This window comes from Convolutriloba macropyga, chromosome 13 (assembly GCF_964194025.1).
Source record: "Convolutriloba macropyga chromosome 13, txConMacr16.3, whole genome shotgun sequence".
Lineage (NCBI taxonomy): Eukaryota > Metazoa > Xenacoelomorpha > Acoela > Convolutidae > Convolutriloba > Convolutriloba macropyga.
In genome coordinates this window covers 24,129,133-24,153,251 of record NC_134480.1, presented here as the reverse complement: position 1 = coordinate 24,153,251, position 24,119 = coordinate 24,129,133, and the positions used below count along the sequence as shown (strand labels likewise).

At 36.0% G+C, this 24,119-nt stretch overlaps 1 protein-coding gene across 1 annotated transcript in view; it reads right to left on the bottom strand.

Moving 5' to 3' along the window:
• LOC142351426 (sodium/potassium-transporting ATPase subunit beta-2-like) overlaps window positions 1-24,119 on the bottom strand; it is a 29,940-nt gene that overhangs the window by 4,972 nt on the left and 849 nt on the right. Inside the window, exons 2-5 of the mRNA XM_075403432.1 lie at window positions 12,391-12,531; window positions 11,086-11,193; window positions 7,342-7,454; window positions 6,661-6,726 (exon numbers count right to left, since the gene is read on the bottom strand). Of these exons, the coding sequence (XP_075259547.1) occupies window positions 6,661-6,726; window positions 7,342-7,454; window positions 11,086-11,193; window positions 12,391-12,531 (428 nt within the window). The remainder of the gene's footprint in view (window positions 1-6,660; window positions 6,727-7,341; window positions 7,455-11,085; window positions 11,194-12,390; window positions 12,532-24,119) is intronic.

Genomic DNA, 24,119 nt, shown 5'->3' with positions numbered 1-24,119 from the left:
AAAAATCGAAATTAATAGCAATTAAGGTGACTTCAAAAAAACTCCCCTAACACAAACAGATTAAAGGATATAAAAATTACGCCCAAAATGGCAGAACGACAACAGTAGATTAAAACTGCATCTTAAAGTCAATTATTTGCTTCCGCTCGTCAAAAGCGCTTCCAAGCGTTCTTAAGAGGCAAACATAGTTGAGAAAAATTACTTCGGCTAAAAAAGGGTAAAGTTAAAGCTACTAAACTGTTTTAAAGAAGCCGCACATGATTCAAAAACGCTCGCATATTTTTTACACGAACTTTTGTCGCTGATCTTTTGAGAACCAGTATGAAGACAAGCACCACTCTCTTCTCTAACAATAAACAAAAATCAGTATTAACACGTGTGGCATTGCCTTTTACATCGTGTTTCAGAACAAAATACCGATTTAAAAATCGTTAAAAAGACTGCTCAATAAAATCAAAACCATTTGAAATATTAATCATAGCCCGCAGATTGCCGAAATGCGAAAGAGTTGCCTGCCATATAATACAGATAGACAAAGATACCGTATAAGTTGAAAAAGTTATCGACACCGCTCAAAAAATTAGGTAAAAACATTCAGCGATAAATTAATAAGGCTTGTTGAAATTCAATCCGCAAGCCTTTCTATTAAGGAGCTTTATTGGCATATGACCTAAAAATTTTTCAAGAGTGAGTGAGAAATGACGTCACGCGCGCGACGCCATGCAGCTAGTGAAAGGAAGAAGTCATTCAGAAAATTTGACTACTTCAGCTTTGCGGTGAGAACAAATGTAAAACGAAACAACAGCACCAGACGACGAAACAAAAGGGCAAGACAAGTCATGACCTACAATTCAAAGAATTTTCATTTACTAAACAAAAAAACTAGACCAAGAATGGACTATAAATGGATTGAGTAAACCATTCAGAAAAAAAATCATATCAAAAAATAGAAAGAAACAGTAAAAAAAACAATGTCAAAATGCTGCATGTGAACAAAAAAAACACTAGCGAGAAAGCAAACTTTTGTTCAAACACCATTGTCTCACTCCATTTTAAAATAAAAATGAAAAAAATCAGGCCGCAACACCGTCGTGACCAAAATCCCTACTCTAATTTGACTTCAAAAAATCATAAAATGTGTGTGAACAGATCGTTATAACAAAAATTCTTGGAGCAGAACATTGACTACCCTAACTAACAATAAAGAACCTCTGAATTCATTATGCTGATCAATTTATCACCAACAGACAAATTAAAAATAGAAAACTGACAACAAAAACTAAACAAAACCGAATAACGTCGTGCGAATTTCTCTCAAAGGACCGTCTGGCTTCGCCAGTAGCTAGCCACGTTATAGTGAGGGAGGCTACTTTTAGCTTCAGTGAAGGGGCATGAGGTGAGTGCAATGGGGGTGCACGGGGGGGGGGACTGGTGGGGGGTGGGGCAACTGGGGTGGCGGGGGCAACAGCGGGGGAGGGGTAACAATTAGCGGCAACGGTGGCAGGGGAAGGCGGTTTTTGGATGCACGGCGCCCTTACGGCCTGAACGATGTGCAGGGCTGGAGATTGTGGGGTTCAGTGAGAGGGGGGCTGATGTGGGGGGGGGGGGGGTCAACCTCTAAGAACCGACCTTCACACCATAAATATAAGTCTCCAAAACACTTTGTGAATCGCATAATTGGAGACTTGTAAGGTTAAAGGCTCTAAGAGCACTTAATGCACGCTGTACGCTACCTGTTTATCCCCTTTTTAATGACGAAACCTCAAATGGGCCAGACGAAAAATCGTTCAGGTGAAAAATTGCATAAACAGACCGAAAGGACTCATTTAATTGCTACAAACTTCATTTGTGAGCAATTAAAAAGGAATAAAAAGAAAAAAAGTGGAAAAAGAAGAGGAATTGTGCTTTCCAAGAAAGAGGTGACAGCGATTTGATTTCATTGGCAAACAGTTTTTTCAATATCGATATATCAAACTTACTCTATCTCCACCAGACAGTTTTGAAACCTTGCTTAAATCTTTTACAAATTCGGCAACGAACCCCCGTTATTGCTACGGTTAAACTCTAGTAGCCGGTCAATTTCTGAGAACCGCCCTTCACACCATAAATATAAGTCTACAAAACAGTTTCTGTGAATCGCATACTTGGAGACTATTGAGCTGAAGGGCTCTAAGAGCCTTTAATGCCCTCTGGGCGCTGCATGTTAATCCCGTTTTTGACGAAAAGACAAATGCGTCAGACAAAAATTGGTCAAGCGAAAAATCGCATAAGACCAACAGGATTAGCATAGTTGCTACAAACTTTGTTTGAGAGAAACTAACAATGATTTCCTAAAAAGTACTAGTTGAGTCATTTAAGAGAAAACGTTTCTACTATAATTCAGCGTTAATCAGGGTAACAGATGATGACACACCGCCAGTTAAAGATTTAAGGAAAGAGAGAGAGAGAGAGAGAGAGAGAGAGAGAGTTAAAGACAAAACTTGAACAAGAAAAAAACAAAGAAATCCCAACCGACAGAGAGAAAGAGCTAGGCATATTTTCCATGATGAGATTAATTACAAGGCAAGAAATTTGGCCTTGTAATTAAATCATATAGAAAAAATTGAAAGCGAAATTTTAAAAAAATCCAGATTTTGCAGTGAGGAAAATGATCAAAACTATTTTTTTGTCTTTGTATTTCTGCCATGTAGCCCATCTGCAAAAATTAAAAAAATTCGTCGGCCAGTAATGATCAGTAAACTCAGAAAAAACATTAAAAGTTTTCAAAACAATTGCAAATTTTGACAAAATATTGCTTAAATTACTGATATTAATATCTTCAGAACCAATTTATTGTCTCAAGAGATTATCCAGTATCCTTATTTCAGGTCCTAAAAAGTTTCACTGGCTCAAATACTCATAAACTTGGAACATGATAAGTTTGCCGAAAATTTGAATGAATTTAAAATTCATTAAAAAATTGCAAAAACGATTACAAAATAATGATAAAATAATGATTACAAAATAATTACAAAATAATGATAACTATTCTATAAACTCCAGAATTTTTGCAGCAGCTTATTATCAAACCTTGCAGGAGGTCAGAAAAATCAAATTTTTCAAAAAAAAATCAGAATACTTGAAAAAAATCGCAATAATTTCTTATAGAAATTGCTTATATTTGTGATATTTAAACCTTGAAAAACAATCCATTATATCTAGAAACAGTGCAGTAACCTATTATCAAACACTAGAGGAGATTTCTTTGCTCTTGAGGCTGGAGAAAGCTAAAAAAATGATTAAAAAGTTTAGAAAACTTTTGAAAGCTTTCTCAAAAACCTGCTATATTTCATCATATCAAAAAGTTGGAAACTATTCCATGGCCAACAGTAATTTTTCAGTAAATTATTATCAACCCCTAAAGAAGGTTTTCTGACCCCTGAGGCTGCAGAAAACCTGAAAAATGGCAATAAATGCAATCGCAAATTTTGGCAAAAAATGCTAAAATTCGTATAGTTAAATATAAAAAGATTTGCAGGTTTTATCAAAAAATTGCTAAAATTTGTGATATAAAATTGAAAACTATTCCATGGCAAAAAAAATTCAGCACTTTATTATCAAACCCTTAAAGAGGTTACGAGACCGAGTGGCTGGAAAAACTTGTGCATGTTGAAACAAAACAAGCTGAAACTTGTGATGTTTAAATGTTGAAAACTATTCCATTACCACTAGAAGCTATGCAGTAGCTTATTTTCAAACCCTAGAAGAGATTCCGCAACATCTAGGGCTGAAAAAAACTCGAAAAATGACAAAAATATTCGAAAAACTTGATAAGACTTGTATAAAATTTGTGAAAATTTGTATAAAATTGCGTGTTTTTGTTTGGAGTACCGAAACATATAGCTCTTAAAATGGTCATAAAAGTACTTATTTCTTGCAAAATACAAACTTCAACCATCCTCAATTTAAGACCGGTCCCACAAAATATTCGAAAAACGAAGAAGAAACACAAAAAAATGCAACATTTTGGGGCTCAAAAACTCACTAAAAATGACCTTTTAACCTTTAACTACGGCCTTCCCAATAGCTTCACCACAATAAGCACTTGAGGGACTACAGAACGCGACTAAGTGCCACTAATTAAACTTAATGCCCACTGGGCGTTACCTGTTTATCCCGTTTAAGGACGAAAAGTCAAATGGGTCAGACATCACAAAAAACGACCAACAGGACTAATATAACTGCTACAAACTTCGTTTGCGAACAATTAATAAAGTCTGACAAAAATTTCATTTCGAATTGCGGTTCCAAAACAAAACAACTACTGGCAAAAACCTTTCGACACAGTTATTAGTCAATAAACAACTGCCAATTGACTGAAGAAGCGACAAAGAAGTTCATATAGAGAAAACTGAGGAAAGGAAAAAGAAATGAAGAACAATGTAGAAAAAAGGAAAATTTTCGATAAAATATTTAAATAAAATTATCCACAAAATATCAAAATGCTATTTCTAACTACATTGCAAATAAACTACTATTGCAAACTACATTGCAAATAAATTTTTATTACTGCTTATGTGCAGACACTTACTTATCCTAAACCAGGCAGAAACTAATGAAACAACAGAAAAAGCAGAACGGAAACGCCAGAAAATTACAGAAATTTGTGTTTTTTATTTCAGTGAAAAGCGCTCTTTCTGGCCTTCAATAGCACCTTCTGGGGTCAGAAGCTATAAAATAGCTCCAAACTAAAGATAAAAACAAGAAAAACTAGCGCGAGAAGCTCAAAACGAGGAAAAATATATAGAACATACAATAGTCCAAAATTTGCTTTAAAATACTGATTTATCGTTGAACATAGCCGGCAAATTGCCGTAAATTAACTGCCGTTGACCCGCTCGACCCAGATTGCTATTGAAACGGAAAAAAATGAAGAGAGAAATTGACATAAATTTTATAAGTGTTCATATTTGGTGTGTAAATTCTGCATATAAGGGTCAATTCTAAAATTAAACTTAATTCAGCTTCTTAACTGAAGGCTACTGAGCATAATACTATGCCAGCCAGCAATCGCTTTAATGAACTTAGATAATCTAATCCATAATGGCTTACTGACCGGGCTTCGAAAGTTTATCCCGTTTTTGATTTTGCTCTTTTCTTTACGTTACGTAACATAATGCTTAAAAGAATTGAGAATCCATTCAGTTGAAACAGAGAGTGAGGTAAAATCGTGACTTATGTAAAACGAAAAACGTGATCAAAAGGTAAAGCGAATTTTGGAAAAGGAGAGCGCATTAAAAAAGCCGCTGAGAGGCTGACGGCGGCTATTAAAAAAATCAACTCAATATCAAACATAGAAAGAAAAAGAAAAAATAAGAGATAGAAATTTACAGAATTCTTCCGGTTGTCAAAATTTTTCTATTTGGTGTGCAAATTCTGCGTATTCGTTTAGATTCTAAAATTACACTAAATTCAGCTTCTAAACTGAACGCTATAAGACATCATACTAATGCCTGCTGGCAATCGCTTTAACAACCTTTGTTAACCTAATGCACTATGACTTAATGACCAGGCTTTATCCGTATATCCCGTCCTTTCGATTTTGCACTTTTGACATTGAACGTATTCACTACATTACGTAATTCAAAACGTGAGAGTATTTAAAATCCATTCAGTTGAAACAGTGAGTGAAATAAGTCAAAAGCCAAGAGTGAAAATCGTGACTTATTTAAAGCGAAAAAGTGATCAAGAGGTAAAGCGAATTTTGAAATAAGGAGATCGCCTAAATAGTAGTCGTTGTGAGGCTGACGGCCGCTATTAATAACAATTATACTGAAAACCAATCAAACCCACTAGAGCAGCTTATTTCAACCACAGAACTCCAAAAGCTATAAAAATTTGAAGCAGAATACAAAAACTGCTAGAAAAAAGCGCACGTGGCAAAAAATAGCTCAAAATTGAACATAAATTTCCTTTTTGATTCAGATGATCATTAAAGCTTTGAAACGCACTATTAGTGGTTTGGGTAAGCGACACAAAGATTTTTGGCAGAAGAAATGAGTTTAAACTTAAAAAAATGCTTTGAAAACACCGCACATGATCAAAAAAATTCGCTCGCTCAAAGAAATTTTTTTTACATCTAACTTTCTCTCTCTCTCTCAATCTCTCTCTCTCTCTCTCTCTCTCTCTCTCTCTCTCTCTCTCTCTCTCTCTTTCAAATAAGCGACATGAAAAACCCCCTCTCTTCTCTCAGCTCTTCAGCAATTTGACATGAACACTGTTTTCACGCATTTCACTTCCTGTTCCAAATACACTCCGGCAAAATTACCGGTCAAAAAAGACGTCCCACCAATACTCCTCTTCGAGTCGTAAGAAAGACAGCGCCCCCAATACAATTCAAATTCATTGAAATGTAAAAAGAAATCCGAACACCGCAATATAGCTCCACTGAAACGAGGCTCAGTCAAACCAGCGAACTTAATCTGTATCATGTACATGACAAAAGGAGTCCAATAACTGAGATGTCCAATGAAACCACGTAAAGCCAAATTTAAGGATATAACAATCATGCACATCTGTAAATTACAACATGTTGAATTTATATTCTAAAATTGGCAAAGGCGCTGGAAGGAAGTTGAAAACGGCAACAATGTTTGAAAGGAGCAATAGACGAAGACTTACAGCAGACTTGCACTCGATGGTAACACTTTCCTCCCCACTTTTTGGTTCCGGCTTGAATCCATGCACCTAAAAATACAAAATCAATATCTAGACACTGTAAAGATACACATCCGGTCCGATACACAAATTTAACGTATAGTGTTTATTTTTACGCGAGTTCACTCAAAAGAGATGAGGCGTAGAAAATTGAAGCTAAACGTGCAGATTGTAGCCATGAATTCGACGTTCTTCGTGATCAACTTATCAAATCAGCGTTTATACTTTTTCTCAATCAATGACGTGGGGGAAACTTTCCTGGTATTTCGAAGCGTTTGAAGGTTAACTATCTTAATCTTTTCATATTTTTCAGCTCAGCCAGTCTTCCATTTCCGGTATCTGAAAAGACTCGAAGAAATTTTGGACCAATAGGTCCAATTTCTTATACTTGTTTGGATGACTTGACAATATTCATCGTTTCGGATCTTAAAAGACGCGTTATCAACTTTTACGAAGCAGGATCATACAAAATGTCTTTCGAAGTCTTAGTCAGCAAAACTGATAACTGCTGATAACAAAAATATACAAGACAAGTGTCAGGCCTTACAAGATAAAAAGTCCAAAATCACGGGTGAATTGCGACTCGAATACTATAGAATTGGAGCGTATAGAAAGGCAGATGATAGATGAGGTGAAGTCACTTACTGCATTGAGGTAGAAGTAGAAGCATGGCTTCTCTTCAGCCCATGAGGCGTTCACTTTGTCCTTGCTGCAGTCGCCCCAAGTGTTTCCGTCGCTCAAGCTAGTATCACTCTGCCCTGAAAATACAAACACAATTGAACCGAAGAATGAACTCTTTTCAAAAATAAAATCATCTTTTTTTACCTCTAACCACCAAACCACCAGAGAAGTAACCAAAGCTTAACTATCAAAAAAGTTGATACAATAAAGGTCTCCTCAGCCCTGAAAGCCACAAACTGATTGATTGATTGATTCATTTGGTTCACTTATTTCATGTCATTAAGCAGCAGCCACCTAATAGCTTTTTAATCAGCGCGAAATAATTTTCTAAAATCATAAAATAGCTGGCAGATTGCCAGAAAATAGCCACAATAGCTTCGTAGATCTGCAGTCTAAAAAAAACAGGAAAAAGACAGACCAAAAAAATGTCGTGATTAAAAATCTGTATACGTTTTTGCTGCCTCTATTAGCTGCTCTCAAACCTTTATTCAGAGTGACACACACCCATTTGATCTTATCTCTTTGAATTAAAGTAAATTAAAGTCAATTTCAAAGTGAGGTCATTTTCAAAGTCAATTTCAAAGTGAGGAAGTCATTCAAGAGTGAGGTAAGTCAAGTGTGACCAAAAATTTAATCACGCGAATGAACAACAAAACTCGCTCCACTAAGAGCGAAAAATGAAGTCACACACGCACTTCAGTTGAAATTGCATGAACGAATGAACAAAAAGCAGATTTGAAGTGGTTGTGACGTCATATGGTCGTAACAAAAATCGCGACGACGAAATAAAAAACATAGCCGGAAGAATTCCGGAAGCGACTGAAGCGTTAAAACTTCGCTAACAAAAACCGTAACTGCAGCCGAAGCCACTACCTTTTGTATTCAACCATTAACTCGCTACCTCTCCAGGTCTTCTCTAAAAATTGGTGAAACTTAAACCACTGCCAACAAGAGAAACAAAATTCAGCAAAATTTAATATGATTGAAAACGTTTGGTAACGTTAAAAAATCCAAAATAATTTAGGTGGTCAAAAACCTGATAGTCTGAAAAAGCTGGCAATGTTATCAATAGCCCTCAAATAATTCATGATTCTATTCTGAAAAAGATCGCGAAAGCAAACGGCAGATAAATCTTAGAAACTAAGTTAAATCTTTTCAAGAAAGCTCAAATTTAAGAATCAGAAAAAACCTATAATCACACTTCTAATCACTGCAATTAAGACAAAAAACAACACACACACATATTGTTCCTTTTTGTACATAACCTAGACAACATGATTTCATGCTAAATCAAAAATAAAATTGATCATAGAAAAGACATAAGCAGCAGAAGAATTTTCAAAGGAAAAAAATCATTTAAATTAATACCAAGGCCGGAAGAATGCTGCAGTAAATAGTCATAAGTGGAAATTTTGGGAGAAGCTTGCTATCAAACTCTCAGTACTGCCTTTTGTTGAATGAAATCAATTGCAAACCAAAGAAATGACGAAAATCTAAGAAAATGCAATCGTACATTTTTTACTACTGGAAAAATCAATATACCGAAAATAAATTTAAGTGCCAGGAGACAAAGCTAGAAAGATACTTACTAGAATGCGAAGAATATGGGCACAATGTAAGGAACACAAAAAGACTTTCTTGATTTTTGAAAGTTAAAAATCAATTTAAAAAATTCAAGAAAAACGAACATTTCATTGTTCAGCATTCAAGATAACAAGTCATCCGATACAAAGATCTATCCCCCTGAAGAGACCAAAAAATAGGAAAAAGCAGAATTCATAAAAAAAAAGAAACAGTGAAACAATTTGCAAAAAAAATGGTCAAAGAACTTTCAAGTTAAGACTGCATTTATGAAGTTTTAACTGTTTTCTCAAAACTTAATGCCAAAAAATGATTGAATTTTAATTGAATCGAAATTAAAGTCCCTCATATTGCACAAAAAAAACTTTTCTAGCTATTACAACCAAAATACAAACGAAAAACTGACGAAAATCGGAAAAAACTACCAAAATCGGATTAGCATATGTACCATTTAATGGAACAAAAGTACATCGAGGTAGAAAGAGGCGTTGAGTATAGGAATTATCAAAGACAAATTGCCATATTAACTGATTTTTGACAAAAAGACGGTTAAAAAATCCAAGAAGAAATTAAAAGAAAAGCCAAAAACTAACTAAAAAATCAAGAATTAGGTGCCAATTTTCAATTTGAAACGCATTTTCAGGCTCTGAAAAACTCTGTGCCATCCATTTTCGAGGTTGCCATTTCCATATAGTATCGATTAAAATTAATTTCTACAAAGAACGAAATTAAAAGTAAAAAAAATTGGTCCACTTAGACGAAAAAACGGCTAAAAACGCTTATGTGCAATTCAGTCAAAAACTACTTTTCAAAGTCAAAAAGTCACTCACTAAACGCAGCGCATGATCAAAAAACTTCTCCCACATAGCGAAAATCTGTTCACCAAGACAACTTTTCTCACTTTCGCTTTTAGGTCAAAATGCCGCGTGAACAAATCTACTTCCTGTAAAAGAAAACATATCCGGAAGAATTCCGGAAACGACTCGAAGGAGAAAATTGCCCATACTGATGAATAAACAACTAGAAGAACTATTGTGAATACAGAACCTATACAAATTTCATACAAACTTTAAGGAAGAATAGAAACGGCATTCATAAACAAATTGAACAAAAAAAAAAACTAGAAAAACTTAGAGTTTTTTTAATAGTACAAGGAAAACATAAAGCCGAGTAAAGTTCGATTGCAAATAGAGCAATGAAAATCTCGCAAAACAATGGACAAGTCATTATAGGCTAAGAAATTTGTCCAAGATTTGAAAGAAAAAATGGTAAAAATTAAGAAAAATGGTTTAAGATTTCTCAATTCTCCGTTCAATTTTTCTAGGAAAAAATTAATTTATACCAAGAAAACTTTAGTCAATTGGTATCTGAACATTCTGAACTTAAGTAAAAAGCTTCTGTTCAAATCCAATTAAAGCATTAATGCAAAAAAAACAGACAAAAAATCATTAAATTTCGTCTAAAAATCAGCAAAACTGATCAAAAACCTCCAAATTAGCATTAAACTCAAATTAACTGCTCGAAACCTTCAATTCCTAACAAAACAAACCTAATACTAATACAGTATCATAATCAAACCTCATAACCATCAAAAGTTTCAAAAAAACTGCTTTTAAAAGCCGCACGTGAACAAAAAAATTTCGCTCGCTTAGAGAAAATTTTTTTCAGACGTCTATTTCTCGCTCACTCAAAAACAGCGGTATGAATAAAAACCACTCTCTTTTCGCTCCGCTCTTTACTTTTGTTCAGCACCAAAATCACTCCATATTTTTTCACGCGTTTCATTTCCCGCTTCAAAAATCACTCCAATAAATTGATTAAAAAAATGACTTCTCCAATACTCCTCTTCGAGTCGTAAAAACCGAGAGAAAACCAATACTCCTCTTCGAGTCGTAAAAAAAACCAAGAGAAGGCCAATAATAGACCCAGCTATCGCTGTGCGGCTATTAATAACCAAAGCTCAAAATAAAAGTTTATACAAGATCAACATTTATTCACTTTAAATCCTTACAGGAAATATTCATTGCTTAATGGCTATTCATATCTATCACTTAAGTCATTACAACACGAGTCATGGTGCAAAATGAGTAGTCATTACGTATAAAATAAGTGTGAAATGTGACTAACCTTTGATGAATTTGTGGATAGTGTCCAAGTACTCTTCCTGGTCGTTCTGGAAGTAGACCTTCTGCTTGTCCCTGCCGATGGCATTGGCCTGTGGCACAACATGCAGACCTACAACAACACATCAGCTCTCATTTAATCAATCATGAAAAAAAGTTATGTTATATACTCAGCATAACAATTAATTGCAATGCAAAACAGATTGACTATTTTCATGTTCACTTATTTCTTCAAAAAAAACTGGTGCAACAGTAACTTGTAATCGTCTTTATTTGTCGTCAAACTTGTCAAAGCAATTCTGTTCATGTTCCATTAAGTATCTCGAATGAAATTATTGCCAACATAAGTGCTCCCGGTCTGTCATGCCTCCACTCTTTCACTGGGGTGGGATAGAATATATCCATTAATAACATTAATCCAACGTTCTCAACCACGTTAAAAAGCTATGTTCTGATCGTAATAATGGCGTGATAGCCGAGAGGTAAGGTGTGTGGTTCACACGCCAATGATTGAGAGTTCAATCCCCTGCCTCCGTGAAGCTGTCTGTGTGAGGATGAGCTCTTACTTAACCATAGCTTCAGGTTGACCATAGCCTGACCAATGTTGGCTGCAATGATGGTACCACGTGAAAGTTTCAGACGCAAAAAAAAGTGGCTATAGTCACCAAAAAAAGAGCAATGCTGCTCATGAAAAGATCAGTCTGAAATGTGGAGAATAATAAGAAAAAGGGCAGCTGAAAACAGGCTACTGTAGGCCTAATGCTGTTCCGCTGCGATTACGCGGAAACCACAATTATTATTATTATTATTAATAGTTTGTCCCATTTCTTAATAGGCTAACCAAACTCCTAGGAATGCATAACCGTAGAATAGTATGCTCAAACAGTATTTAAAATTTGATTGAAGATAGAAAGAGCCCCTGGGACGGAAAATAAATTTCTTGAAGCTGTTACTTTCACTCGTGGGTCGGCAATTCTTAGTAACCATACAAGGATCATATATGATATCATAATAAACATATCCGACAGAACCAACAGGAGACCAACAGGACTAATTTAATTGCTACAAAATTCGTTGGAGAACAATAAAAATTCATAAACAATTGCTTAGCACAATCCTTGCATGGAACCTACAAATATTTGATGATGTAATAGCACGTATTACATTACTGGGGTCACATAACGTACTTAGGAATTCTTTTTTAAATGCCCAATCACAAACGCAATTTCTCGCCAGCACCTTGTGACGTGCTAAAGGAGAAAGCCTATATTTGCACTGAACAAAAAGGTAAACAAAGGATTTAGATTACCTGGTCCTCTATGTGTCAAGTAGTCACTGTATTTGGGACCTTCTTCTAAGTCGGGCAGATTTGTGGTTGCCACGAAGAGATGGAAAGCCCACCATGCAGCCAGCAGACCATAGAACACCAGATAGAATAAACCAATCTCAGCTAAAACAACATTCACTATTTCATACATCATCAATTCTACATCTTTTTTAAATAAGACCAGCGCTCAAAACGCAATTTTATAGATCGAAACTTTAGAGTAAATTTAATTAAAATTCTTTTAGAAAAAGCAGGTTTTTTGGTACACTGCGTAAAAAGAAGGAGTTCTTAGCTGGAAAGGGGCACATTTCATTTGAAAAACAACTAATTTACGTCTGACAAACTGCTCTCAAATGACAGGTCGCGAGGTACTGATTGTACCTTGTTTTCGCTTTATTAGAGGGTTCAATAATAGCCTAGTTCAGTGGGGGTGTTATTACTTAACAGGCTTCAACACTTTTCATCCGAGTGATATTCAGTAGCAACAATTGTTTTGACTTTTAATAGCAAACTGTCGTCTGAGCTAGCTACTTATCAGAAAGCAAGCAGTATTCTGATGCAATTTTCTGAAAGGAAGCAATTTCGACTATTTAGAAAACTTGATGAAATTTTCCATTTGTCAACTGTCAGCGCCCAGCCAAAGATCAAAAACATTGCTATATCGATCGAGAACGGTAGATGTTTGCTTAAATCTATCGGTTGTACTATTTTCAGATAACTCTAACATAAACCGATTAACGTCGGATGAATTGCTCTCGAACGACAGATGGAGGAAATTTAATTTAGAGGGTGTATACATTAAATGTTTCATGGGTGCAAAAAAACGCCATCACAGAGTTTCAAACGACTGACCTATAGGTTGGCACTCTTAACCATTCAGCTACAATGGCTTTGCTTTCCTTTCGCTCACAATCGCTTTTAGCAACGAACTTGATTTCAGAACGAGAGCAACTTAGATCACTCAAAAATTCAACTGAAGCGTGAAAAATTCACTCAAGAAGTCAAAGCATGTTCCAGAACAAAAGCGCAAAAACGGTTAAGCCAAAAAGAAAATACTAACAGAAAATTAATAAAAGAAAATACTATTTAAATTTGCTTTTGTGGATACCTACAAAAAGTATAATTAAGCGTGTTTTTTTGCCCTACTTTTATGTTTTGTACGTGCCCTGTCAAGTTGTTAATTGCTTAAGTGCCGAAAATCTACATTTTATTTTATGGGGTGCTTGCCACGTTTTCATGATTGCTATGCCATCGTCAATTCTCGATCTCACTAGAGTGAACGGTTAAAAATTATATCAAAACTTAAAATTGAAGATCTTCAACAAAAAGCTTCAAAACTCAACTGTCTGCCATTTGCTTTACCTTTTACTTGTTTTCTACGCATAGAGGATTTTCAATTCTTCTTTAGGAGAAAGCCAATGAGACGATTAGTTTTTTGCCAATTTCACAAATTGTAGTTTGCATTTTTCCACCTCAGATACAGTGATAATAAATTTCTGACCATCAAGCACATCCGATCCCATAGTTATGCAGACAGAACAAAGAACTGATTGTTTTTTATTGTAATAGCAACACATCAAAAAACAATTCAAACATTTTTGGAAAAGGCAAACTTAAGATTTTTGGAGAAAACTAACCAGTAAACGAATTGGTGGGAACTTAGAAAAATTTGGTGAGTATCCACCTGGCCATTAAGCTATAGTCTATAGATTGACCAAAAAGTTGTCTAAAATATCTGTAAAACATACCCGGCAGATTGCCGGAAAATAGCCGTCATCGTTCAAATAACACCCATTGGGAGTGACGGAATAGAAAAACAATGGAAAAAAACTGATTGTTGTAGAAAAACATTTTTAAAATGCGAACTGTTTTCATTGGATTTTGCGGTTAATCATAATCCTGTTTGTTAATGAGAGGATAAAGGGGTAGTATCGACGCCATAACGCATAGATGTTAACCACGACTTATAAAAACAAAGATGAAGTAGCGGCCATCTAAAATTGGGCTTCATGGGTCCATCCGGTTTCTATTTTCATTTCGTTTTTCGATATTGATTCTGTTCACTTTAGATTGCTTTGCTGAGCAACGTTTGTTTAAAAGCACTTTGAGTAGAAGGAGAGAAGAATGAAACTAGTCAAAACGATTTCATGCAAAATGTCGAAAAAAGTCAAAATGAGGTACAGCGAAAATTGTTATTTGACGAAGTAAATAAAAATTAACAGGAGCGCAATAATAGCCTGCTGAGAAAATGAGGGTGGCTATCAAAAACACAAATTTAGGTCCCCAATTTCAATTGATTGCTAATAATCAGCTGGCTTCCCCTATAAAAAACAAAGGATCTAAGTTATCTTTGATGGGCTCCTAAATGATTATGGGAACTTGCTAACTTTTACAAGAAAAAACCTTTAAGAGTTTTTAAAATACCTTCTTATAGAGAAAAAATTGGCTCGTCCACAACTCTTGGGTGCTGATATAGTTGTAACACCGACCTGTAAGCAATTTGTTGGAAAATTGCTTACAGGCGAAAAATGAGAATTGAAACATAAAACGGCTTATGTCGGAAGAATTGCTCTCGAACAACAGGCGATGCAGCTTAATTCAGGTGCTGTAGCCTACATAAATTTTTCTTTATGGGTGCAAAAATAGTTGACCACACCGGGATTCAAACCATGGACCTCCCAGTCCGACCACAAGCACTGCCCACTGGGCTCTCAGTCCCTTCTTGCTGCTACAATACCATCGACTTTATTTTAGCAACAAGCTTTACTTCGGAGTGACAGCAACAGAGATCACTCAAACATGAAGAACGAAAGCGTTAAAAGTCACAGAATGTTCTAGAAGAAAAGCGCAAAAACGGTCAAGCAAAAAATTTGCATAAAAAAGACCGTTTACAACACTTGCTACGAACTTCGTTCGAGAGCAATTAAAAAAATTGGAGCCGGAAGCAAACGCCATTATGTCAGCAATAAGGTCATCACTTTGTTTAACAGCCCATAAAATGATGATTATATAAAAAGAAGAGATTAGTTGTTCCACAGTTCAAATAAAATTACTATTTTGTAGTTTCATTTCTGATGTTTCAATGGACTGGTTTCCTCGCATCGCTTAAAGTTTTATTCCAAAACCAATGAATATAACAGCAACTTAGCCCTTGGAGTTGAAATTTTAAAACGTCAGTCAGTTTTAACAAATTTATTTTTAAATGATTTTAAGATCTCATATCATTTCATCTACCAACCCTACTTCAAAACCTAGTTGATCAAATTGTCTATTTAAATGTCATGAAACATGTAAACGACAAACAAAGCTTAGAACAAGTAAAAAGAATACGAACAAAGCAAATTTAACGTTCAAACACTTTATGGATATCCTGCTTCTTTTATATTCACATACACGGCTAATGCTTGTGTACGCTTAACAGAGTCACTTCAGCACCTAGGTGCAGAAATAATATGAAGGAAAAGCACTCTCCCATTTGAAAGTAATTGAGGAAAATTAGTTTTCTTTCTACGTTCTTGCTACAAATCTTTGAATTGCCTTTGCAAGTACAACGTACTGTTAAGGTATATTTACATAGAACGCATATGTATGTAAACAGAATGGTAGAGATATAGGAAAGCAATAGCGGAGGGGGAGGGGGTATTGTTATAGTGTTAGTGGCTGAGGAAAGCATAGCATGGTAACGGTGAATAGAGACTTAAAATGTGCATGGATTTTGAATTGGAGCTGCAGTGATGGTTGAAATAGTGTTGTTGGTTGTCTTTCAAAGGAAGTGAACATATATTAAGAGATACGCCGACTGTCCATTTATCCGACTGTGCCTTAAACTGCCAACGCAAACTTGACCAAATTAATCTACCAAATGCAGAATAATTCGAATTTTTGCTCAAAAGACACCACTTGAAAGGTATTTTGGCTGACTGTTGATCTCAACCAATCATGGTACCGCGATTATGTAGATTGTACGTTCAAATGTGTCCCGATTAACCAAGATTGCTTAAAGAGACATCTTACAAAGACTGAGAAAAAATCATGGAAGCATCATACGTTATTTAACTTCTATCAGTATCCTAAGAATTTTTTCCAAAAACTTATCGTAATCTTCGTAAAAAAACAGGTAAAAAATGTACTTTTGCAATGTTGCCTACATATGCTGTCGGCTAATATTCCTTCCAGCAAGTATTACATATGCAAAGAACGCAGAGTAGAAGAATTGAATGGAAAAGACTGAATGAAGGGAAACAATTTTCCTTTTGCACAAAAACCACAACAGACATTAACGTGTTCACAAAATGGGGAAAAGAATGTGGAATAGAAGTGCTCTTGGTTCACACGCACCACTTTAAACTGTCACTTAGCCGATCAGAATTTCAGCAGAAAGAGAAACCAGACTCCACGAAAATACTGCTCCTCAAAATCAGCACTTACAAAGTTTTCAATCAAGGAAAAATTATTTTAAGAATGACAGGTAAATTACAAGGCATATATATTCACAATCAAGCGCCCAATGAATTAAAAACGCTGAAGCTAGTGTTCTCGCCTTTTTCATCAGATAAAATACAAATCAAATCACAAACTAAACTCTATAATTTTTAAAATTTTAAAAGAATTTTTACGAAATTCAAAAGCGCCTCGAATGTAGGTGTCCTTCATTCGGCCGCGTCACTAAAATGAGAGAAACCATTAATAAATTAGAGGTTTTGGAATATTTGAGATTGCTGGAAATTTTGTTTTCACTGTTCGGTTTAAATGCCCTTTCGGTTTACAGGTATTCTCTATCATTTTCCAGTTTGCAAGCGAACCTTTGGAGATAAAACTACGCACCTGAGGTAAACAACAACGCATTCTACACGCACACGCACATACATTGGACAAACGGGAAGAAAAGGTGATCGAACTGGGAGTACAATCGTTAGAGTAACCATGAAAACTAATGGAAATTACGTAACAAATGGTCACCGCATCCAATTTGAGACCATTATAGACTTGTGAAAATAGAAGGAAATCCGTTCACTGAAATACAATAACAAAGGAGAAAAACAAGTGTAAATAGCTCTGAAATTATACTTGTATTGAGGAATGGTTAAAATGACAAGAGACACGCCGAAGTACATTTTTGGTAGCAAAAATATTCATCTATTTTTTGAAATCTCAAACATGCAACTCTCCTTATGATGCGATGCATCGCCTTGCAAGTTTTTTGAGCCAGTTTGATCTTTGCAAGTTCATACAAGTAAACCATACGCACTCGTTTCGGGTTAATTAATCTTTGATTTGCCATGCTTTCAAAAAGAGGAATATATAAACAAGGTGCTTCACTGTTTTTCTTTAGTTCTCTCTTTTTCATATCCTACATACAAGTAAAATTTCAAACCAATCATAGCACTTTCTCTCCGCCCCAGTAAGTATTCGAAGATATGCCCGAGTAGAGCCAACAGCCGTAAAAAAATAGGGGAAACTAGGCTGAGAAAACCAATCACCATCACAAATTATTGAACTATTTCAAAGCAGCAATCCAGGAACAATCCATTAAACTCTCTTAAACCTACAAGATGCCCTCCATTAATTTGAAGTAAGCAACAAATGCCCGCGATTATACCAGAAAGCGAGAGTAGATGTCATTTCAAAAGATATATCGTAAGTCATGTGTAATCAAAATTCACCCGCAGACTCAAAAATTTGGGCAATTAACGCAGTAAGTGAGCTACTCTTGGTTGATTAAAGCCTGAACAGACGATAACTCCAAAAAAAATGTACTGAGACTGAGAAGGGTTATAAAGAACCTATACCAAAAATTTTCCAAAATACTCGATACGAAACTAAAAACTTATTGAAAACATACGAAAAACTGAATTATAACAATAAAAAAATTGGTGAACTAAAACATACCCAAGAGACATCTCATATTATGTACACAACTCATATTAAGAAAATTTTTGGTAATCATCTAATACAATACAGCATGGTACCGAAACGCTACCCGCAACATGATTCATGCTATTTCTTTAAGCATGAATAGCGTTTTGGCTTGAAATTTCAAATTGAGTTTAGAGAGGAATTCAATTTTCCTTTTCTCCTCTATACCGAAAATTTGGTTAAACACCATATTACCTTGACGGACCGATACGTTGTTACGCTACAATATGTCTGATTCTAATATAAAATGCAGTTTAATAGGAGAGGGATAAGTATGAACTTGACTTGATGCCACTTTTGTCTACAAAATGCAGGTCTATGAGCGAAAATAGAAAGCGTGCTTCATAATCAAGTAAGTCTGAGGCCAAATTCAACTTAATTAATCATTTGGTACTTGGCAAAAATTAACATATCAAACACTTCATGATTTAAACTGAGTAATGAAACATATAACGCGCCAAATCAACAGAAGTCAGCTGGTAAAAACCATTTGAAAAAGTTAAAATCGCATTATAGATACAGTTCCGAAAAATTTCAGAAGCATCCAAATTAGACAAAAACACAGCAAAAATTTTGATGAAAAGTTTAATCAATGAAATTCATGCGTCAGTGTCACTCACTCAAATCAATGCAAGGTTCAAACCAGTATAACATTTGACAAAAAATTGCTAACTGTTGATATTACAATTGTCGCAATTTTGATTAGAATAAAAAACAAGGAGGTTAGTTATTTTGCGAGCGCACATGATGCGCCGAACCGAACTCCCTCTACATTTTTGACTTAATTGTCAACCAATTGTAGAGATAATCAAAAATAAATGTTTAAGTTTAAAAAAATCGTTACACGCCCAAACTACTAATTGAAATGCACAATGTCATGTCTCATTCCAGCGATGGCGATCTGCCATTACAAAAAAACTGCGAGAAGGAAAACCAAACATAGCCTGAAGACTGCCGGAAAATAGCCACCGATGACGCGTTAGACGCACATCGTGATTGAAACAGAAAAAGAGATCGAAATTGACAAAAATTTTTCGTCAGTTTCAAAAATTGTTCTAATTCAGTGTGCAGTTTCAGTTAGATTCTAAACCTATACTTACTTCAGCTTATAAACTGAAGGGCATTAAGCTTAATACTAATCTCAGCTAGCAACCGCTCTAATGGACTTTGATAACCTAATTCAAAGACTTTATGACCGGGCTTTATCGGTTTATTCGGTTTCTGTTGATTTTGCTCTTTTGACATTGACCGTAATCACTACATTACGTAATTCAATGATTGAAAGAATTTGAAATCCATTCAGTTGAAACAGTGAGTGAAGTAAGTCCGAAGTCAAACGCGAAAATCGTGACGTATGTAAAACGAAAAACGTGATCAAAAGGTAGAGCGAATTTAAAAAAGAAGAGCGCCTAAATAATAGCCGTTTGAGAGGTTGACGGTGGCTATTAACAACAAAGTAAAATAAAAATTACGGCAAAAACTCAATATCTAAATTTGAAAGCACCTAGTAACAACGTCAAAATGCAACCAGATAAAACTTTAACCATACAAATTTACTTTTTCTCAACTACACAGCAGATGGAAGTTTTCCTTAATGATACTAGATACAAGTCGACAAAAAGAAGAAATATTGAGGTTTACAATAGGTCTAAGCACCATTAAAAAACTAAAAGTGCTTTCAAAATTAAAGATTAAATTATCTGAATATTGTTTTTTATTTCATTTGTTATTTGAACTATATCAGCAAAAATTATACTGAAAGATTATACTGAAAGAGTTCCCTTGGAGGCTTCAATTGAAGATCATTGGGATTTGCTATTAAGCGAATTTGCTAAAAGAAGGAGAGAAGCGTGAATTCAGTTTAACGCGGTGGTACAACAAATTACAAATCAAATAGAAGCTAGCGTTAAGAAAAGCACGTACATTGAAGGTAAATAGAACAATATTAGCAGGTGTATATAATTTAAAAGGAGAAAAGCGTGAATTCAGTTTAACACGGTGGTACAACAAATAGTAACTATTAAATAGCTTCAGGAAAAGACATAATAGCAATGTAAGGAACATTAGATGACAGTAATTATCATCGAGTCTAGAAACTAAAATTATTTGAGCTTTCCCTATTCTATAATGGCCCCTATGGATGATTCGGTTAGTTCGGGTTTTTTTAAAACTTTGCAGCCTCTTATGCATAGAAGGCAGCTTCGTAGAAGAGCAAAGCTTAACCTCGTCCGTATGTAACTAACAATATCGCTAAAACTCTCTTCTCGTTTTTGGCTCAATTTCTGAGCTATCCTTGTGATGACTTTGTTCGTGTTGGGACTCGCTCCGCCAGTACATGAGAAGATCAGTGGCGTGAAGGAGCTCTGTTTAACCTCGACAATCCGCTTTTCATATTTGTTTCTTCAGTGATTCATGATACTTGTAAGCGCCTTGGTGTTTTTTGGACATGATTTGGCATGCGGATTGAAGACCTTGACGTCGAAGAAGGTACGGTGGAATCGTGACTCCCACAATCCATTTGCTTTAATGTTGTATCGAGCCTCATCATCTTTGGTTACTGAGTTGCTTGCAAAGCTCTCGCCTTGAAGCGGAAGAAGTTTCGGCTCTATCTCTACATCATGGCAAACCTGATTCAACAACTCTCCGAAACATCTCGGATTTCGTTATGCCTCAGGTGAGTATATCCTCCTTTCGGGCAGTGGAGGAAGTGTGCGATTGTCCATTTTTCTCCACATGCGCAATATTCGGGGGTTCTCTCAAGGTCCCAATGATATCTCAAACACAGCCCATCTCGAAATTCTGATTTATTCGTGTTGAATCCGTATTTTTTTAAGTGGCAGAGCATTTAACCAATTAGACGAACCCTTCTCTGAAGCTAATGTCACAATGAATTGTTCTTTTTCGTCCATATCATTCAGTACTTGGTTTCTGCGCTCAATTAACGACTTCGAGTTCTGTTGTCTTATCTGTATCGTTAATTTGCTTAATTGAGATTCGTCTTCTCGACAGGCTGCGAAGGCATCGGAAATTAGACATGATTTCGTGTAGTCATTCAGTCACTGATCTGGATGTTGTATATTCAGGCCTCCATGTCTGAGGGGCAGAGCCAACAATTTCCGCATTGTTTCATCGGGATTGGCTTTGCCAGTGATGGCTGTAATCAGTTCCGTTTTAATATGATTCTCGATTGTGTCAAAATGTTGGTGCATATCTGGTGTTGTTCTGGACATAAAGGTCAATTTACTTTGCAGGCCTTTGGTCAGACATGCGTAGGCATTCTGTGCTGATGTTTTGGCGAACTTTGCAAGTTTTTGTATCATGGTTATCATTTTCTCTGTGAAATCTTTCGTTTTCTCCTCGCAGGCTCTTCTTTCCCCAACTACTGATCCCAGAACTCGGGAACCATCAGTAATCTCGACTTCAGAGTTCTTGAATATGCTCTCCGCCTTCTTACGTAAGCAGTTTTTCACTATCAGTTGACATTTCGGGGCATTAACAAAATAGCCGAAGGCTTTCCCTAATGTTTCGAGGGTCTTGAGGGCATCCAGCAAATCGTGAAGTCTCCCGGCTATGCTGCCATCATCAGCGTACCATTTTCGAACGATTGATGGACTCAACTTTCTGATCAGTGGCATGATTGAAATGCCACACATTGCCATGGCTATTGGGTCGCCTTGTGTTGTTCCTTCTTCGGATAGTAGGGTTTCACCATTGACAAATAGTTTAGACGGGTAAATATATGAATTGTAGACTGCTGATGTCAGCGAAGGACAGATTCTGTCAAAATTCCGCATAGCTAGTTTCCTATTGAGCGCATTGAAGGCATTTGATGCATCAATTAGGAGGATAGCTTCAGTTTCTGGTTGCTGGTATGTTTCTCTAAGCGAATGTATAACGTGCTCAATTCGACATTTTTGTCCAAGACATAGTTGGGTTGCATCGCCAATCGTTTGGAGATCTTTTGTGATGCATCTGCCAATAATCCGTCTGAGATCTTCTCCAATTCCGTTGGGGCGGATGCCTGGGCATTTGTCTAAGGGTATGAGTCGACACGCATTGTATGCTTCTAGATGATTTTCAGTGAGCTTCTCGCGAGCTATTCGTTGCGCGAGTTGGGCAATAGTTTTGCACAGATCTATTGCATATTGTCCATAGTTGGTCAAGATCTTTCTCCATTCATCCGCATCTAGACCTGAAGGCCCAAGACTGCCATGTGTTCTCATGGCTGCATTGCGGATCGTCGCAGCGTTGATCTTGTCAAAAATTGAGTCGCGATATGGGAGGGTATCAACTTCGTCAGTAATAAAATCTTCCTTTAATGTTCCAGGTGTGGGGTGTTTTTCTTCCAATAGTTCTAAAACGGTTTTCTCTCCGATTTTTTCTTTCAATGATAAAATTCCTCCTTTCTGGTGATCGGACAGACATTTCAGTGCACTCGAGATCTTTCCATGACACATGAATTTATTGAAGCTCTTCAAATCTGACTCTTCTTTCGGCGTTTTTTGTTTGGGCAGCCTCACTTGTATCGCTCGTGCTTCATTATAAAGCTCCAAGAACTTGCATTGTGTGAGCGAATCTAGTCTTCTCTGGATGATTGCATTTGAGCCGGCATTCTCAGACTTTGTCCTGGGCAGTATCAAGTGGGGTAAGAACATCATCAATTTCATTGGGATGTCGTTCTTGCCCTTTCTGTCTGTAAAAATTTGTAAAAACGCTCTCATTGTGTCTACAAATTTGGTCCCACCTTTATTTTTGCCGAGTGAGAAAAACCGGCTCCTCCAGTGTACCACACTAAAGTAAATTTTGTCGATTTCTTCTTCATAGCAATCGAGGTTTGTCCAAAGCTGATCCATGTCTCGCTGTTCTGTGTCGCCTGTCTGACCGCTCTGCTCCACGGTAGGTGTTGTCTCGTTGACTGGGGTTGACAGGCTGCAGTTATTGCAGATGAAATTTTCAGGGTATTGTTCGGTAGGGGCTAACCCACTGCATTTTCTGTGCAAATAACCGCACCATATACCATGTCCTCTCAGGTGCTTCTTGCAGAAGCTACAGTGGGTTTGTGAAGACATTTTGGGAAGGCTCAAATTATTAACAGAAAGAGAACATTTGAGTCAGTGTTCTGAGTACATTTGTCAGAACGAAGTTTCCATAATACGAAAAATGAATTCCGTCTCTGCAATAACTTTTATAAGAAGAGAAATTTGCTAGAAGAGAAAAAGATACAAACAAACCATTTCTCCAACAAACAAACCATCAGGTACGACTTAAAATCAATAGACACATTATTTTTTGAGTAACAGGGAACTGGATGGGACCTCTCAATGAATGAGAATAAGTAACAAGTTGATGAAAAGATCAACAAAAACCCAGAAGTTTAAAAAAATGGAAAACGAATAACATAGACTTTATAACTATTCGCTAAAGAATTCAAATTTTCTTATGGTTAATTTCCATGAGAACAGATCTAGCCTTTTTATCGCCTTTCGTCTATTGGGACACAAAATTGATTCATTTTCTAGCGTCAAAAGTAATTTTGAATGAAAATTTTGATTGAAAAATCTTAAATTTGAACGAAAATTACGCAAAAGTGAAAATTATGCCAGATATCCCGTGTTCACACAAAAAGTTAAATGTCGATAACTCGATGAAAAAAAAAACGAAAAAATCTTTTCCATTTCGAATTCGACTCTGGTTGAGCTTTTTAATGATACAACTCTCATTTCTTACGATGAAAACATCGATCGGCCAAAATTGACTGAACAAAAAAACTCACTTGAGTATATAGTTCCCCCCAC